Source organism: Giraffa tippelskirchi, chromosome 8 (genome assembly GCF_054371585.1).
Source record: "Giraffa tippelskirchi isolate mGirTip1 chromosome 8, T2T-mGirTip1v1.2.pri, whole genome shotgun sequence".
Taxonomy (NCBI): Eukaryota; Metazoa; Chordata; class Mammalia; order Artiodactyla; family Giraffidae; genus Giraffa; species Giraffa tippelskirchi.
The window spans coordinates 121259162-121277509 of record NC_137282.1 but is presented as its reverse complement, the minus strand read 5'-3'; the positions used below and the strand labels follow the sequence as shown (position 1 = coordinate 121277509).

Here is an 18348-nt window from a genome sequence, read left to right as displayed (position 1 = left end):
TCCCCTCTGAGGTCCTCATCAAAGTCACGGAAGGACATGTCATCAACTAAGCTAACCTCTGGTCACCAGCCATTCCTGGGCCAGGAAGCAGGGCCTGTACCTGCCCAGGCGAGTGGCACACAACCCAGCTTCTAAGTTCTTATTTCATATGAATCAGACATTTAAAAATAGGGTAAACAATTTAATAAACTATACCCACTGAAAACATGATCATGTGTGATGCATAATATCCTCAAAATCAGTTAAAAGTAAATATTAAAAAAATGCTGCATTCAAGCTTTTACAAACTTTTATTGTACTTTGAATAACAAGCATGTAACAAATTTAGAGCATGATAAGGATGGAATATCTCAAGTTACATTCCTTACAAAAGCATTACGTACAGTACACAAAGATTGTTTAAAATATTTTAAAGTCTGCTAAAAAATTATCAAGACATCCTAGGATCTGTGGAGTTACTTTTCCTGTCAACTAGAGCATTGATTCCCGTTAGCTTTGCTACAATAAAAGTTAACATATATGAACATACACATATAATAAATGAAATGGCAAATGAAGGCATGCAACAAACACTCCAATTACTAAGCAGGTATGAATAAGAAAGTATTTTTAGTGTTTCTGGACTTACGATTCCTTTGAACATATTGACCAGGTCCAATGAACCTTTTTCTCCATAATGTTTTTAATGGTTCATATTTAGACCGTTCCCAATGTAATCATTACTCTTAGCGTCATCACTCATTGGATCATTTGAGAATTTGCAAATGGAGTAAGAAACACATTAATCTCTTTCATAGGTGATATTCAAAACACTGAACGACTAACAGTCCATCACCCCTGTCTGATAAGCACAGACTCTGGAGTAAGTGCTCATGTGGTGATACAGTCTGTTCCCAAGCTAAATATCAGCCCTGATCTCATTTCCCACGGCCAGATGCACGTTTCAGCTAATGTAGAAGCATGAGCTATGAAACATGAAATTCACACAGACAAGAAATTGAACTCAAATACTCTGCTGCACGGAGGCTGAATGTGAAACTTTTCACAGTGACTGAAACTGACTGGCTGACAGGCAATGGTGGTTTTTTTTTTATATTCAACTTTGATTTAAACGAATGGACTTACAAGAAACCCTTGAGATTTAGTTAATGCTACCAATCTAAAGGCTCCGAAGAACTGAGGAGCCTATAAAATCAGTATACGTGACCTTTCCTCTATTTTCCCTTAAGGAAAAAACAAGAATAAAAACACCGAGGTACTTGAGTTTCTTTTCAAGGGATTACTGTTGTTATCTTCCTGAGATGCAAAGACCACGAAAGAAGAGCACCATGCCAGGCTGCTGGATGAGGCATCAGAAACTAATAGTTTGGTCCTTTCCTAAAGGGATCTCTTCCAACAATGACACTAAAACACAGTGATGGGTCACAGATGCCCGGGGGGCCTGGCTGTCCTTGGATTCCGGGTTTTCCATGGTCTCCATCTTTGCCAGGAAGGCCTGGGTCTCCAGGAGGACCTTCTTTGCTTATTCCAGGGGGGCCCTCTGGACCTATGATGGAACATTAGCAACATGTGAACACAGGAGTTTGCTTCTGGGGCTGACACAACTGTATCTGTAAATCATGTAAACTGGAGAAAAGACGCTCTTCAACATTGTACATATTTGCGCTCAAAGTGAAAAGAGAAGGGATCCTCTTGATAATTCTATATGCCTTCCACTTGGAAAAGAACTATCCAAAAATAATTTTCTAAAACTAAGCCAAGCTATGTTATTACAGAAATCATGCAGCTAATGAAGACACAGAGCTAACATTTTAAGATTTCAATTTGAGGATTTCACATTTTAACAATTTAAAAAATTTCAATTTTAAGATTTCAATTTGTGGCTAAACTATTTCTTACTTTCAGCTTACTTTTGCTAATATTATTTTAAATTTGCCGGTAATATATCAGTAAGCGAAAACTTTAATGAAGTCACTTTTGTGCCATATTTGCAGTCAAAATGACTATTTCCATTATAGGTATATAGTTTCCACATTGAAATACATTGTCATTACCATAATATTGTAATAATCCATACACAAAGGTATTACAACACCAATTTGTGAACCATAATTTAGTTCAATTACCATGCTCAAAGAAAGGAAAATTAAATCAAGATATTGGCCTTTTAAAGTTGGTGACTGAAATATTTAGGTTTGGGAATGGAACAGTGTGCTTTGGGGTCACTCTCTATCACTAATAATTCTTGCTGTTACTACTAATAATTGTTTATTCAACACTTAACTACACTTTAGTATTGTTCAAAATGCTTTGCATACAAAGTATTAAGTCATCTGCTCCACCTAAAAGTCTCAAGAAGTAGTAACGTCTGAAATAATAATGATAATACACATTTATTGAAAACACAGCTTTGGTTGTCATGCACTATCTGAAAGCACAACATATATTAACTCATTTAATCATCCAACAATGTCATGATATAAAGAAAACTGAGCGCTGAAGAGTTGATGCTTTTGAACCGTGGTGTTGGAGAAGACTCTTAAGAGTCCCTTGGACAGCAAGGAGATCCAACCAGTCCGTCCTAAAGGAGATCAGTCCTGGATATTTATTGGAAGGACTGCTTCAGAAGCTGAAACTCCAATACTTTGGCCACTTGATGCAAAGAACTGAGTCATTTGAAAAGACCCTGATGCTGGGAAAGATTGAAGGCAGGAGGAGAAGGGGATGACAGAGGATGAGTTGGTTGGATGGCATCACCAACTCAATGGACATGAGTTTGAGTAAGCTCAGGGAGTTGGTAATGGACAGGGAAGCTTGGTGTACTGTAGTCCATGTGGTCACAAAGAGTCGGACACGACTGAGCAACCAAACTGAACTGAACTGAAATAACATCTCATCACTATTTTACGAATGAGAAAACTGAGGCACAGCAAAGTTAACAAGTTGGCAGAGTTTGGCTTTTGGGTCCATTTCAGCATTATTTCGCATCCCTGAGCATCATAAAGTTTAGACAGTGATATAGATAGTGATATACACTAGATAGGCATGAGCAACTGAAACCATATGAGGGCTGTTCTAAGGAGTGGTATTCTAAAGAATCTAAATGATAAGTGAGAGAGAATCTTGAATGATTCATGAATGTAATATAGGATAAAACTTCTAGTAGCTAGATCTCAATGTGTTGAATGTGAATCACTCAAAAAAGGAAAGAAAAGTCTTGATTTCAAATATCTGGACATAGATCTACGGTGATTTTCCTAAAGCAAAAGGTGCGGGAACACTGATGAGCATCACCAGTTCTTACCTGGGGGACCAGGAGGACCTTGTGCTCCAGGGTACCCAAGTCCTTGGCTCCCCTTTGCCCCGTTCCGTCCAGGGAGGCCTGCAGAGTGCCAGAGAGGGGAATAAGCTTACTTTTGCCATAAAATCACTTCCTCCTAGACTGTTTCTTTCAAAGCTGTTAATATACACATTAAAGAAAAATAAATCTTCAAAAAAAAGTTTCACCTACTTATTATTACTTACCACCTACTTATTATTACTAATGGGAAAGAGAATTTTTTAAGCCACAATTTTTAAAATGATTAGTGGTCTAGAAACATAATGAGATTAAGTATTAAGAAAGGAAAATTATTGGAATTTTGAAATTATTTCCTTTGATGAAACATCTAAATTGTTCAAATCATATTAAATTAAAAGGAAAGAATTATCAACCAACATTTCACATAAACATTCAAAGGCAAAGAGCAGTAAGTTTGGCCTACTATTAGAAAGGTTGGTTGCAAAACCTAATTTTTCTTTTTTTTATTTTTTTATGTGGACCATTTTTAGTATCTTTATTGAATTTGACACAACACTGCCTCCACTATTTTTTTTTAACGTTTTAGTTTTTTGGCCCCAAGACATGAGGGATCGCAGCTCATTGACCAGGGATTGAACCTATGCCCCCTGAACTAGAAGGCTAAGCCTCAACCACTGGACCACCGGCAAAGTCTCTAATTTTTCTTATAATAGAAAACAATGTTGAATGCAGTAACAGAAGTTACCAAAGTCAAAATAAAGGAAATGGTGTCTGTGATGTTCCATTTAAAGACATTACTGGACTCAAGCAAAATTTCTAAGTTCATTGTCAACATTTTCTGATTTACAAGTTCACCTTTCTCTCTTGACTTTAGGATATGCTTTCAAAAAATACAATAATTATTCTTTAACTCAGTTGACAGATTATTTAAAGACGTAGGGATAGAAAATTTTTTGTCGTCAAGAAGAGAAACATGAACCCTTGCATATTAAATCACTTTAAGAGGTGAATACAAAAAATGTTTTTTTCTGTTGTTCATTTACTTACAGATACAAACTAAGTACCTTTTAATCCTTTGGCACCTGGGCGTCCCGGAGCTCCCATTAATCCAGGAACACCATCTCTTCCTGGCAAACCAGGGAACCCTCGGGGACCTTCTGGGCCCATGGGACCAGGTGGCCCTGGAATACCAGGGGAGCCGTGCTGGGACTGGCAATGATCACAGCTTTGAATTCTTCCACTTTGAAGTAAGACAGGTAACTGGGCTTAAAAGCAAAGAAACCCCCACCCTTATGTTTAAATGGTGAATAGACATTAATAATATCACTCATAATTTTTAAAAATTTACAGATGCTTAACTCTTGGCCAATAACTTCATTTCTAGAAATTTAACTAGGAAATATCCATTGCTCTTTACGATAATTTTATTGTGGAGATTGCTTCAAATAAGGGGGAAAGTATCTCCCTAAAAGAAACTGTTAAACTATAAGTGTCATATTGGGGAATAAAATTACTAGAATTATGTCAGAAAAGAAAATTTAATCAATGGTGAAATAATGATAAATTACTTTATGAAAAAGATTACAAAAATTAAATATAAAAATACTTATCTAGGAGAGACAAAGACTGATAAATGTCCTTTATTTTCTTCTTTATCTTACTTATACTTTTACAATTTCTACAAAAATATTTATATTACTTCTGAAATTTGAAAGTTATTAAAATCTGTATGTTTGAGACTTACCTCTTAATACATCAGTGCAAACTTGTCGAATAAACTGTTCTGAAAATTCTCTCCCCTGCATCAAATTATTAGGGGTTATAACATGGATGTGCCAAGTACAAAGAATGAAAACATAAAAACTCTGAAAGAAGCAGAATACATACGGGTTTCCCATCCAGTCCTGGGGGGCCTGGAGGACCTGCTTGCCCGGGTGGCCCCTGGGGGCCTGGGGGCCCCATCAGACCATCCACCCCAGACTCTCCTTTGGCTCCAGTGATGCCTCTAGCACCAGGCTCTCCCTTTTCACCTCTCTAAAAACAAAAGAAATCTTCAGAAGTTCTATTTCAATACTTCAGGAGGTACAATTGCATCATAAAAGTCCTTAAGAATACAGATATGAATATATACAAACATATATCTAACTTATACAGGTAACTGCGGGGAAACACCATAATTGATCAGGAGGGAAATTTCACACTATATTAAACAGCAATTTATCTATCCAATCAACCACCCATCCAACCCTACAAGTAACCATTACTTAGTACATATATTGATTAGGCAATATGCATAGTGCCAGAGATAAATCAGTGAACGTGACAGCCCTATTCCCAAGGAGTTTAAATTCTAGTGGTAGGCATAGAAATACACAATATACCTCATTGAAAAATATGCAGAAAAACAGTTCCTAATTTAGAATAGGAATCAATATTATTGACAAATGCGTACCATTTCATACCTAATTCAGTGAACCCACATATTCTGAAAATCTCTGTTGAGGAACTATTGAAGAACATGAAAGATACTTTCTGTTTGTGATGTCAACAGCTAGATTTATTTATACAGTATTGAAAATTAAGCTGCGAGGACTGGACAGCATAATATAAGAAGAAACGTACCTCTCCTTTTGCACCGTGATGGCCTTGAATTCCCTTCAAAAATTAATAGGAAAAAAAAATGTGCAAGTTACAGTACTAGCAATGTCACATGTACCCTTTAGACATATTTAATCAAAGTTTAATTTTTGGTTTGGAGGACAGCGATAGAAATAGTGACAAAATTATATATACAAGAGACCTTTCTTACCTTTTTAAAGGAGACTAATGACTAGGAAATATACTAAATGAATAATATAAAAGGGTTAATTTACATAACTTTCATTCTTCTATATGAATATTTTCATATGATGCCAGTCAAATATGTAGGGTAGAATGGCATTCTATCTGAATTCTTTTAAAACTCTACTCTTATTTTAAAATATATTACTAGTTTAAGGAAAATTAAAACTCAAGTCAGGAAATATACCCAATATTTAATAATAACTATAAATGGAATATAACCTTTAAAAATTGCAAATCACTATATTGTACACCTTATATATGATTGTATGCTAACTATACTTCAATTAAAAAAACTCAAATCAGTAAAATAAGGAATATTTATTCTTTTATTCTGTGACTAAAAGAGTATTCTATTTTTTTTTCAAATTTGTATTCTTAAAATTAAATTTTGTTGGAGTACACAGATAAAAGATGGGTTAAAGAAAAGACAATATTAAAAGTGATTCATAGGGAAGAAAAACATACTGTCCTGTGCTTAAATCACTCATGGCTGGTAATTCAGAGATTAGGAAAGCAACATGTTAGTGTGAAGTCAAGAGGGCCTTAGGAAGCATTACTATGAACAAAGCTAGTGGAGACGATTCAGTTCAGCTAAGCTATTTCAAATCCTAAAAGATGAGGCTGTAAAGTGCTGGACTCAATATGGCAGCAAATTTGGAAAACTCAGCAGTGGCCACAGGACTGGAAAAGGTCGGTTTTCATTCCAATCCCAAAGAAAGATAATGCCAAAGAATGCTCAAACTACTGCACAATTGCATTCATCTCACACACTAGTAAAGTAATGCTCAAAATCCTCCAAGCCAGGCTTCAGCAGGACATGAACCAAGAACTTTCAGATGCACAAGCTGCATTTAGAAAAGGCCAAGGAACCAGAGATCAAGTTGCCCACATCCACTGGATCAGAGGAAAAAAAACAAGAGAATTCCAGAAAAGCATCTTCTTCTGCTTCACTGACTACATGAAAGCCTTTTACTGTGTGTGTCACAAAAGTTTGTGGAAAATTCTTAAAGAAATAGGAATACCAGATCACCTTACTTGTCTCCTGAGAAACCTGTAAGAAGGTCAAGAAGCAATAGTTAGAACCAGACATGGAACAAAGGACTGGTTCAAAATTGGGAAAGGAGTATATTAAGGCTGTGTATCGTCACCCTGCTTGTTTAACTTATATGCAGAGCACATTAAACAAAATGCCAAGATCACTGGGAGAAACAGCAATAACCTCAGATATGCAGATGACACCACCTTATGGCAGAAAGTGAAGAGAAACTAAAGAGCTTCTGAAGATGAAAGAGGAGAGTGAAAAAGCTGGCTTAAACTTCAATATTCAAAAACTAAGATCATAGCATCTGGCCCCATCACTTCACGGCAAATAGATGGGGAAAAAACAGAAATAGTAAGAGACTTTATTTTCTTGGGCTCCAAAATCACTGCAGATGGTGACTGCAGCCATGAAATTAAACAACACTTGTTCCTTGGAAGAAAAGCTATGACCAACCTAGACAGCATATTAAAAAGCAGAGACATTATTTTGCTGACAAAGGTCCATCTAGTCAAAGCTATGGTTTTTCCAATAGTCATGTATGGATGTAAGAATTGGACCATAAAGAAGGTTGAGTGTCAAAGAATTGATGCTTTTGAACTGTATTGTTGGAGAAGACTCTTATGAATCCCTTAGACTGAAAGGAGATCCAACCAGTCCATTCTAAAGGAAACCAACCCTGAATGTTCATTAAAGGCTGATGCTGATACTGAAAGCTCCAATACTTTGACCACCTAATGTGAAGAACCGACTCACTGGAAAAGACCCTGATGTTGAGAAAGACTGAGGGCAGAGGGAGAAGGGGGAGACCGAGGATGAGATAATTGGATGTCATCATCGACTCAAAGGACATGAGTTTGAGCAAGCTCTGGGGTATAGTTAAGGACAGGGAAGCCTGATGTGCTGCAGTCCATGGGGCCGCAAAGAGTCAGACACAACTGAGCGACTGAACAACAGAAATTATGTCCAATGGGCTTCTCAAGTGTCACTAGTGGTAAAGAACCCGCCTACCGATGCAGGAGGCCCCAGAGATGCAGGTTTGATACCTGGGTTGGAAGGTCCCCTGGAGGAGGCACGGCAGCCCACTCCTGTATTCTTGCCTGGAGGATCCCATGGACAGAGGAGCCGTAGGAGTGTCAGACATGACCGAGGCAACTTGACATGTATGTGTGCATGTTGGCCAGTATGGCATTTTTTTCTTCCCATGATATAAACTAGGGACCTTTACCTGAAGCTCTCTCACCATCACAATCATGGGATACATCTGAATGATTCCATTAGAGTTTTTCCTCTTATCTTTTACATAGTCATTCCAATGACATTTTTTAGAGACAATAAGAACCTTTAGGAAATACACTAGAATTTTTCCTTTTTGAAATTCATTGTACATTCAGGCTCCAAAATCACCCAATATTAGTTTAGAACAAAGGGTATAGCTTTCACAATACACAGGAGGGATTTCATTAATCAATTTTATTATTTTTATTGAAATATAGTTGATCATTAATCAACTTTAAAGTTAAAAATTTGTGTTCTGCAATTCAATATAAAATTCAGTGTATAACATTTCAATATGATAGTCAGTGTACAACAAACATTTCAATATAGAATTCCACGTATAACAATGAAGATTGAAGATTTATGTTGATTTATTTTTAGGTTCCTTCAACATGAAGATCCAAATGAGACAGAAGAAAAAATTAGGTAAAATCAGTGTTTGGCACAAAGAAAGGGAGATTCTCAGTCCATGAGCATAAAGACAGTAAGTTTGAGTTTTCATATAAAAATCGATCAGTGAGTAAAACACTGTTGGTCGAGCCATTCCTTAAATATAGAGGTTTCTAAAGAAATGCAGAGATGTCCCCTACCAGATAGAATCCTCCAATTGGATCCAGGTAAGGAGAAAGATAAAATAAAAGATAAAAGCTCCCAGGATTAGAACCAAATTATATCTGAAACTGAAAACAGCTGTCCGCTGAGAATCCGCTTAGATGATCTTGTGAGAGAAGCTTTTGCTTGGACCCCATTCACAACAAGAAGGCCAAAGCAATCAAACCGTACGCGTGCAGCACTTGGTGGGATGACAGGTCACTTAGGGCTTCGTTTCCTTAGAGGGATCGGGACAAGCCCTCAGCAGCTGAGAGGCCACAGCTGCCCTGGCCCCTCCGCAGACTCAGGTCACGGGGGTGGAAACGCAGCTTCCAACACACCCGGGACAGAGGCTTTCCAGGAAATCCAAGTCCTGCCTTGGGGGAGCAGAATTGCTTTTTCTCATGAGAAGTGAGGAAAAACAAAAGAACATGTTAAGGGAACCTTGCCAAGAGTGTCATCTGTCAACCGGTGAGCTAGCCAGCTTGTGCGCTCAGAACCCAAAGAAGTAGCCTCCTATCAGAGTCACTATGAGTACGAACGCGGGAGGCTCGGCCGGGGCTGTGGAGGCTGCCGGGTGAAGCGGAGGCTCTCCTGTGAGAAGAGCTGGGTCCAGGTGCCGTGACGTTAACCCGGGGAAGCGGAGAGGGCGGCGAGGAGCGGGGCCAGAGCCGCCTGTCCTCCGTCGGTGCGCCACGGAGCGAAGGGGCCCACACTGAGGAGGCCTTTCTTCCCGACCGCCACGGCACACAGGCCGGCTCAGCCCCTGGATGCTCCCTGAGACGCCTGCTCCGAAGCTCGGCTTCTCGGTTCTCAATTTCCCGACACCCAGCCCTCACCTTTCATCCAAGACACGCCTGGGGCCATGCGCTTTCAAAGACACGCCTTCCCACCTGCCAGGGCCTCTCCCATTCCTCCAAGTGAGGGGCCCGGAAACTCTGTCCTTGGAGCCCTCACTTCACAGTTTCATCCCCTACCACCGGGGTCAGTGCCATTACGGAACCTGTCTTCCGCCCACATGCCCTATCAGTTGGATGATTTTATTTGTCCAGTTAGGCTCCAACTGAACCTACACACCACGTGACAATCTGACAGAAACATGGCTTCAAGAGGAGTTTAGTCAAAGGAGAAGAAAGTTGCAGGGAAACACGTAGGTTACTGTGTGTAAGACAGATAGCTGGTGGGAAGTTTTCCCTGGAGCTCAGCCTAGAGCAACGCAACGGGATGGGGCTGGGAGGGAGGCTCAAGAGGGAGGAGATAATATGTGTGTTTATGTCTGGTTCACATTGTCATACAGCAGAAACCGACACAGCATTGTAAAGCAATCATACTCTGATTAAAATTTTTCTTAAAAAAAAAGAGAAGCATATATTATGTATCTATTCCATGACACCATTCCCCAGAGATAGGATTAACACATCTGTAAGGTAGCAAATTGTATCTCTGAAACAAACTAGAGGGAAACAAGTTGATTGTTTCAGTACACAGGGCCTCAACCGCTCACATTTTTAAGAAAATAAAAACTCAACAATAGGTACAGAGATGCTGCTATGGATGGCTGCCTTGGGCCATTACTACTTGAAGAAACAGGTAGAACTGTCTACCTTCAGTCATTTTTTAAAATGTGGACCATTTTTAAAGTCTTTATTGAATTTATTACAACATTGCTCCTGTTTTTACATTTTGGGTTTTTGGCCGAGAAGCATGTGCGATCTCAGCTCCCCGACAAGGGATTGGAATTGCACCTCCTGCCCTAGGAGGCAAAGTCCAAACCACAGGACCACCAGGGAAGTCCCGACCTTTAATCATTTACGTGGTCAGAGGTAAGTATTGAAAATCAAGTTTCACAGGCACAGACAGTATCAGCGTGGGAAAATAAAAAATAAACCAAACGATGAAAGCAAGCCCTGATCACCATCACCACGAGGATTCTCGTCCCTGTGCACTCAGAATGCACACTACACCTCCCCTTCTCCTCACTCAGTTTTATTTGCAAGTAACTCTCTCTCAGTCTTGTTCAGTTATGTGACTCATTAATTCATTTTACATTAAAAAAAAATACCTGTGATCCTGGAATCCCTGGTCTTCCATTTTCTCCCTTTTGACCCTTTAAAAGTGAATAAATGTCATTTATTAGTTTACACATACATGATGCATTCACACATACAACGCATACTGTGTACTTTGCTGCTGTCTAGAACAAAGGTCACAAGAGCAGTGATGCAAATATGCAAAATGATGCAAGAGAAGAGAAAAAGAGAAGTGAGAGGAAAGTCAACCTAACCTTAGAGTTAAAATTGATGGAGACAAGGAACAAACTACTGACTTTGGGGAAGATTACGGAGGAGCCTGGTAGGCTGCAGTCCATGGGGTCGCTAAGAGTCGGACACGACTGAGCGACTTCACTTTCACTTTCAAATAGAACATGTTAGACAATTGAGGGTGTTCTGCGAGTCCATGTTCACGGCATGAAAACTGTTTAAAAATCCAGTGACTGTGGGCATTTTCTTTATTTCAATGGCATTATGTTTGGTGTGGATTATCCACATGTGAGGGCAAGAAGACCACTTTAAAGGCATTTTAAATTTAAATTTAATAGACATTTTTACATTTACACTGTAAAAAACATATTGAATGAAGATCTCTAAATTGGGACAAATAGAGAATACTTAATAAAGATACAAACACATTTGTCCATTCAATTAATATTTTGTATAAGACATCCATCTTGTATAAGACATTGGGCCAGACCCTGAAACACCACTATTTCATCCCTATGTTGAAAGGGTAATTAATATAGTCTAGTAAAACATACACCTAGATATACAATCAGTTAAAGATGTAGTGACTGAAATTTTAAATCACTCCTGAATAGCAGTTTTTTTTCATTTACTTATATCCATGAATTCCCAGGGGCCTATTTGCTGGCAGGACCCTATAACAGTGTCCTTATGTTGCCATCAAGTTGCTTACTGTGTGGTGCAGAGCTAAGCAAATTAATATCTTAAATATGCAGTTAAATTCCAAACTTCAAAGTGGCTAAGATACTAAATCTTAACTGTTCTCAAAACAAAAACAAACTAATGTGACATGATAAAGGTATTAGCTGACTCTACCGTAGTAATTATATTGCAGTATATAAATGGATCAGACCAACACCTTTCACACCTTCAACATACACAGCTTACACATTTCTTGTTGTTGGGGGAAAGGGTGACTGGACTTAAGACCAATTAGAATGATGCTTCAGTCACCCACAACCCATGACAAGAAATGACCAGGGAGAAGGGGCTTCATTCAACTTTTATTGTCTGAAACACATTGAGACTGTGACCCTAAGAGAGTTTTATTCTGAAATTCTAAAATTGTCTTTTATGCCTCCAGATATTCCAGAGTTTTGGAAATTTTGCAGTGTCTTTGTTTTTATGTGAAGCTTATTTTATGTAGCAAAACTCAGCTGCTATCGCTAAGCTTTGTAATCTTAAAAATATTGCTGAAATACTGTCTGTCCAGATTTATAATTTGGTCAGAAAAACTTATATATTTCTAGAACGTGAAAGATTGAAAGGCCAATAGATATAGTTTATTCCTGATCAGTGTGTCAGTGATTCAGCCAGCAGCATCCTATTCACGGATCAGCAATCAGTTAAGGAAAAATCTCTTCTAGAGCAACTTGGGCTGAAGTGGAACTGTCCTCCCCTCTCAAAGCTGTAGCACATTTCTCCTCTTCACCTTTTTTGCTAAGATACCCAAAACCAAATGTCCTTCTAAATCACCCTAGATTTCTTCAGCCTGATCTAATTTCCTGGCAAAATTCTTCTTCTTTATATTAGTTTGAATATGTTTTATATGTAGTGTGAATAGTGTCTTATCAAATTTATTTGTGCTATAAGTTATGTCAAATCATCTGTGGAAACCAACACACCACAGAGTATATAAATGAGCAGATATCACAAGAATAACGTATAAAGTCATGATTTTATTGCAAGCCAAAAAAAAGCCAGTAACGTACCTGAATGCCCTTTTCACCTTGATTTCCTTTGTCCCCCTGCAAAAAGGCAGTTTTATATGCAGCATAATATAATATATTCTGCATCCTTTCAAATAAACATGTTTTTCTTCAGCAAAGAAAAATACATGGTCTCATGCAAATTCCACGAGTGTCTTATATACAGAAGCTAACATAATATTTGGGAAGAGAGTAAAACCACATTATGTCAAAGTGATGTTCTAAATGAATACTTTCTTGTGCTCTTATATTCAAAAGAAAGTTTACTACAATTTCTTTGTTATAAGGAAGAAGAAAACTTTTCCATATTGATGACAATCTGAGGTTAAACAAAGAGAAGACTTGACAAATCTTGTTTTATGAAATCAAACTGAAAAGTCTTCTTACTATTCAGCTAACAGTAGCCACAGATTTATAAGAAACAATGAAATAGAACAATGTTAAAATGATATTTTCAAAAATATATGCTTCAAAAATTAACTTTTGGGGGAAAGGTCATACACCATAATATTGTTTCCTGGAGTTTCTCAGCCAGGAGAGATGTTTTAAACCAACTAGTTCAATGTCTTTGCTCTTTTAATGAACACACAGATCAGAAAAGGTAAGCATTTGCCCAAAGATGAACTTGGACCATGCTATCCAAACATAGAGTTTTTTTGTATTTACAGCAAATAAAATACAGATTTTCTTTTAACTGGAAAGTTTCTGAACAGGAGATTCTCTAAATCCAAACATGTATTCACATAGATTTAGTAAGTAAATACTATAGTCAATAGTATTAAGTAAATACTATCCACCAAGAGTCCAACACTTGATTGCTGCTGTGTGGACCATCCCTGTGTCAGCAAGTGCTGCCTGAAGCTCATCAGAGCAAAAAGGATTGCTCTGGGTACAATAACGGAGGGGCCAAGCAGATAACACAGGAAGGACAGAAAAAATGAAATGATACAAAACTGAAACAGCAAGGGATACAGAGATGGAGACGTAAGAATTTGTACCCTTTACAGAACAAAAGTTGGCACAGTTGCTTTTAACCTGAATGTTTAGACAATAACTCAGGGGTATGGACTTCTCTGACAGATAGCCAGTTAAGTTCTTGCTCAAAGCCTTCAAGCCGACAATAATATTTATACAGATACAACTAAGAGCTCTTTTATTTAATAGGATAGAGAGAGAACCCAACGGAATGCTACCTTATCTCACCAAAATATTTTATGTGACTATATAAGCTCTATATTTTAAACTCAAATTAATTTTAGATGAACTGTTATGAAATATAATTGTTTCAGAGACAAGAAGGTCATGGTCAATCATTTTGGTTGTAATTTTTATCATTTCCGACTTTTGCTTCATTTGGGGAAAGACACTCATACTTTGGTTAAGAGGGGCTCAAGCTGAATCCCTTTGGCAACCTGGCAGAGCTGGTTTTAAATTCACACTGGATCTGCTTCTGTGACCTGGACCCTTTTTATTACTGTTAGCGTACACAATGGCCTGCCTGAGGGAGATAACCTGAGCCGCCATGAAGGACGGTCCGGGAGGGAGAGGAACACTCTGCTGCCTGAGCCTGGCCATTCTCCAGGGCACTTGCAAGGCCTAGAGAGTCTTTCTCCTTTGTTTTCTCACCACCCTCCCCCCAGTCTCTGATCCGGAAAAGAACCCGGCAACCAGGCCCTGACAAGAAGTTTCCTTGGGGCACTAGCCTGTATCTTCCTGGTCAGCTGGCTCCCCAGTTAAAGTCTGTCCCTTGCCTCAGACCTTACCTCCCGGATTCGCTGACTTGTCGTGTGTGGAGCACAGCAAGCTTGGACTCGGTCACACTTTCCCTAAAAGATTCTTGACTCGCCTGCATTGACTACTGAACATATGAATTTACGGGATATTACTTATCTGTATGTTTTCTGACCTATCTTTTCCAAGGTCCTCACGCAGGAGACAGTCCCCATGTGGGGACATGAAAGAGGCCACAGCCCTTAGCACGGGGTTGAACACACCAGGTATGTAGGTCATCCCACTACCGAATGTATCGTCGGTCCTTCTGTGCTGCTCGCCCCAAAGGAAAACCTAAGTGTTCACAGCTGATTGACACTGAATTATGTGTCCTAAAAGTCGTACCTTTTTCCCTTGAATTCCAGGTAAACCCAGGTATCCCGGTTCTCCTGGGGGACCCACCGCTCCTGGTTCTCCCTAAATAACACAGGAATCACGTGAACGTCACAGACCCACTGCTTCTATCTCTACATACATCTCAAACTTAAAACTGATAGTTTAAAAGTTTATTAACATTCAGAGTTATTATTACAGAACTAGTAGAGAGTGAAAAGTCCATGGGTGTCATAATAAAATTTTGTATGTTTCTTCCTATCTTTCTAGTTAAGAAATTCTGAGAGCATATCATATTTGAAAGCTTCATAAATATTTGCTATTTTTCCTATATTTATAATTTCAACAATAAAAAATTAAGCAGTGAAAATAATAAACATGGGTATCTCTCTTTGCATTTACTAATATTTTCCTTCATCCTTGAAATTGCTTTTTCTCATAAATCGTCCTTTAAAAAACTTATTGTTACAAAACTGATAATAAAAAGAAGCAATAAAATTATTAAAAATTTCATTACCCAATATTTTTATTTGGTTATATATTTTCCCTCTACCTCTCACAAACATATCAGCAACTTAGTTACTAAAATGTGCTATGTATGCATATAATAAATTTTTACTTCAAAATATATTAATATTGAAAATTTTAATATACCATTATATGTTTAAATTTTTTTTTAATTATAGAACATCATTCAGTTGTATTGACTTACCATATTTAATAAAATTCCTACTGCTAAACACTCATTTTCACCATTTTTATAAACAATATTGGGGTGAACATTCTTATCATTAAATATACACGTTTACAATTTTTACTTTATATATCTGGAATATTATTTTCTTAAACATAAATTCTTGAGCTGTTTTCTGAGCAAAGAATATTCAGTGAATTATCTTAACTGAATTTTCTACTCCCTATCATGTCATAGGTATTATTTCCTTTCTTTTAAATGCCTTAAATAAGAAAGACTTACAATGTGAAAGCATATAATGATGATGTCTCAACAACATTTAGGTTAAAATTTTAAGAGATAAGATGTGCTCCTAAACATGCTTCACGGTATTTTGGTTTTGCTTTGTTTTACCACTAGTCCTAAACTCTTGTCACTAGTCCTAAACTCTTGTCACATTAACTAAAAATGACTCTCTTTTGTGGAAACTAAATTCTGTTCTCTTTGCTCACTGTGAGTTGTTGAATATGACTCTAGATTTTCAAAGGCTAGAAAAGAATGTAAAATGGCTGACATCAACTATTTGGTTTGGAGGAAGCTAGTAAGGCATTTGTGACTCCCAAACTGAAAATAAAGTCCCATCAATCATCAACCAAGGAACAGAACCACCCTGGGAGACACATACATACACAGTATCATGCTCAGCCACAGAAGAGAGTGATCTTCTTTGGACCAGAGAGGATATTCACATTAGCAACCAACTTTTACCAATTCTAGAAAAACCAAGGTATATGTCATGCCTTTATTACCCAAACGATGATAAAATATCCAAAACACAGAAATGAAATTGGCCTACATTCACCACTGGCTTTCAGGTACCTTAATTTTATGCTAATAGATCATCCTTCATTTCATATATCTTTTCTCAATACAACTGTTAATCTCACCAAAAAATGAGAGGACCTCATACTTTGAAAACGTTTCCAAATGCATCAAAACACAATGAATTACCTTGAGCCCAGAAGCCCCAGGCAGCCCTTGAAGTCCAGGTTCACCTTTATTTCCCTGTCAATGCATCAAAATCATTTAAAATTTTGAATTTAGTCACCATATATCTGATACAGACATTTAAAGGAACGAATTTTAAACAATTTTTACAGTTTCAACTTTCCAATTGTTTGAAAAATAGAATCTATATGTTAGGTCTTCTTGTTAAGAGAAACTATTTTAGAAAAAGCAAGGAAGTGAGTCTGCATATTTATAAAGTCTTCAATGAACCTGTTTGAAGCTAGTAGCTCCAAGTAAAACAATCTTTAGGGACCAGCCCTAATTAGCTAGGTCTGTGTTGCAGAGGCCAGACCCACGTATCTTAATAGCATCCTCTAGGCTGGAATTCATCCTTTCCTGTTTCACGTTCTCTGCAGAGCTCATTTTCATTATGCAACTTAAGGAAAGAAAGTTAGCCTCAAATGCACTTTGAGTGGCTTTTGGAAGAAGCATGAATCAGATAACGTTTAGTTTGCATGCTTTTTCAGAATTCCAGTACAGTCCTTGCTAACAGACACTTGGAAAGCAAGACCAAGTTGTTAGAGCAAAGCATGTAAGATAGGAAAACAGGATTGGTTATAAAAAGAGACAACCCGCCTCCTGGTTCATCAGGAGAGATTGTCAGAGGTGGTTCTGGCTTTCAAATATGCTCTGACACCTGAAATCATAACCTGGTCCATGTCTGGCAAAACCCTGAAATTAAAGAGGTTGGTGTCACACCTAGAAGAGAGGGTGATGACCACCCAGAGTCAGGGCGGGTGTAGTGATCCCTAAAGGGAACCATCTTCATTCTCAGCTCATGCTGAGACTCACATGAACACAATATTTGCGCTGAAGTAAAGCATTTGTCACATTAACAGCATGATTATACCATAGCATCATGGTTCCTTAAAATTTCTAATTTTACAAATGGTTAAGCTGAAACTCACAGGGGTGACAGGACTCGCTGAAAGCTGCATGACTTGCTTATGTTAATGTACTTTGATGTCATTTAGGTAATATTTTATAAAACTGGAATCTGGTATGGTAAAATAGACTTACATGTGGTTCAACATCTATTCTAAAAAGGAGTATTATAGTGGAAATTGGAAGTTCTCTAAAGATCTACAGAGTCTTAGCATCATAGCTGCCTTGCTTGCAACAGCTTCATTTTCCTACTCTTGACCTTATATCAGTTGATATTGTAGGCATTGTTCCCAAATATTCTAGTTGACAAAACCAGAGGGATACGGTAATATAGAGCAGCAGTCCCCAGAGTTCTTGGCATCAGGGACTGGTTTCGTGGAAGACAAGGTTTCCACAGACTGGGCGGGGAAGGGCCCAGGTGGTAACACAGTGATGGGGAGTGATGGGGAGCAGCAAATGGAGCTTCATTGCTCCCCCACCCCTCACCTCCTGCTAGGTGGCCGAGTTCCTAACAGGCCGGTACCAAGGCCCAAAAGTTGGGGATTCCTGATAACAGA

The 18348-nt window shown here is 38.2% G+C and overlaps 1 protein-coding gene across 2 annotated transcripts in view; it reads right to left on the bottom strand.

The window, feature by feature from the left end:
- Positions 1-271: 271 nt before the first annotated feature.
- The window catches only part of COL21A1 (collagen type XXI alpha 1 chain), a 201884-nt gene continuing 183807 nt past the window's right edge, over positions 272-18348 (bottom strand). The window contains exons 23-32 of one of the 2 annotated variants that reach the window (XM_081524368.1): positions 16850-16903; positions 15178-15249; positions 13066-13101; positions 11116-11160; positions 5924-5956; positions 5189-5335; positions 5046-5100; positions 4366-4566; positions 3305-3382; positions 272-1546 (exon numbers count right to left, since the gene is read on the bottom strand). In XM_081524368.1, coding sequence (XP_081380494.1) covers positions 1359-1546; positions 3305-3382; positions 4366-4566; positions 5046-5100; positions 5189-5335; positions 5924-5956; positions 11116-11160; positions 13066-13101; positions 15178-15249; positions 16850-16903 — 909 coding nt within the window. In that variant the 3' untranslated portion in view covers positions 272-1358. The remainder of the gene's footprint in view (positions 1547-3304; positions 3383-4365; positions 4567-5045; positions 5101-5188; positions 5336-5923; positions 5957-11115; positions 11161-13065; positions 13102-15177; positions 15250-16849; positions 16904-18348) is intronic. The other variant, XM_081524369.1, reaches the window with a different exon arrangement.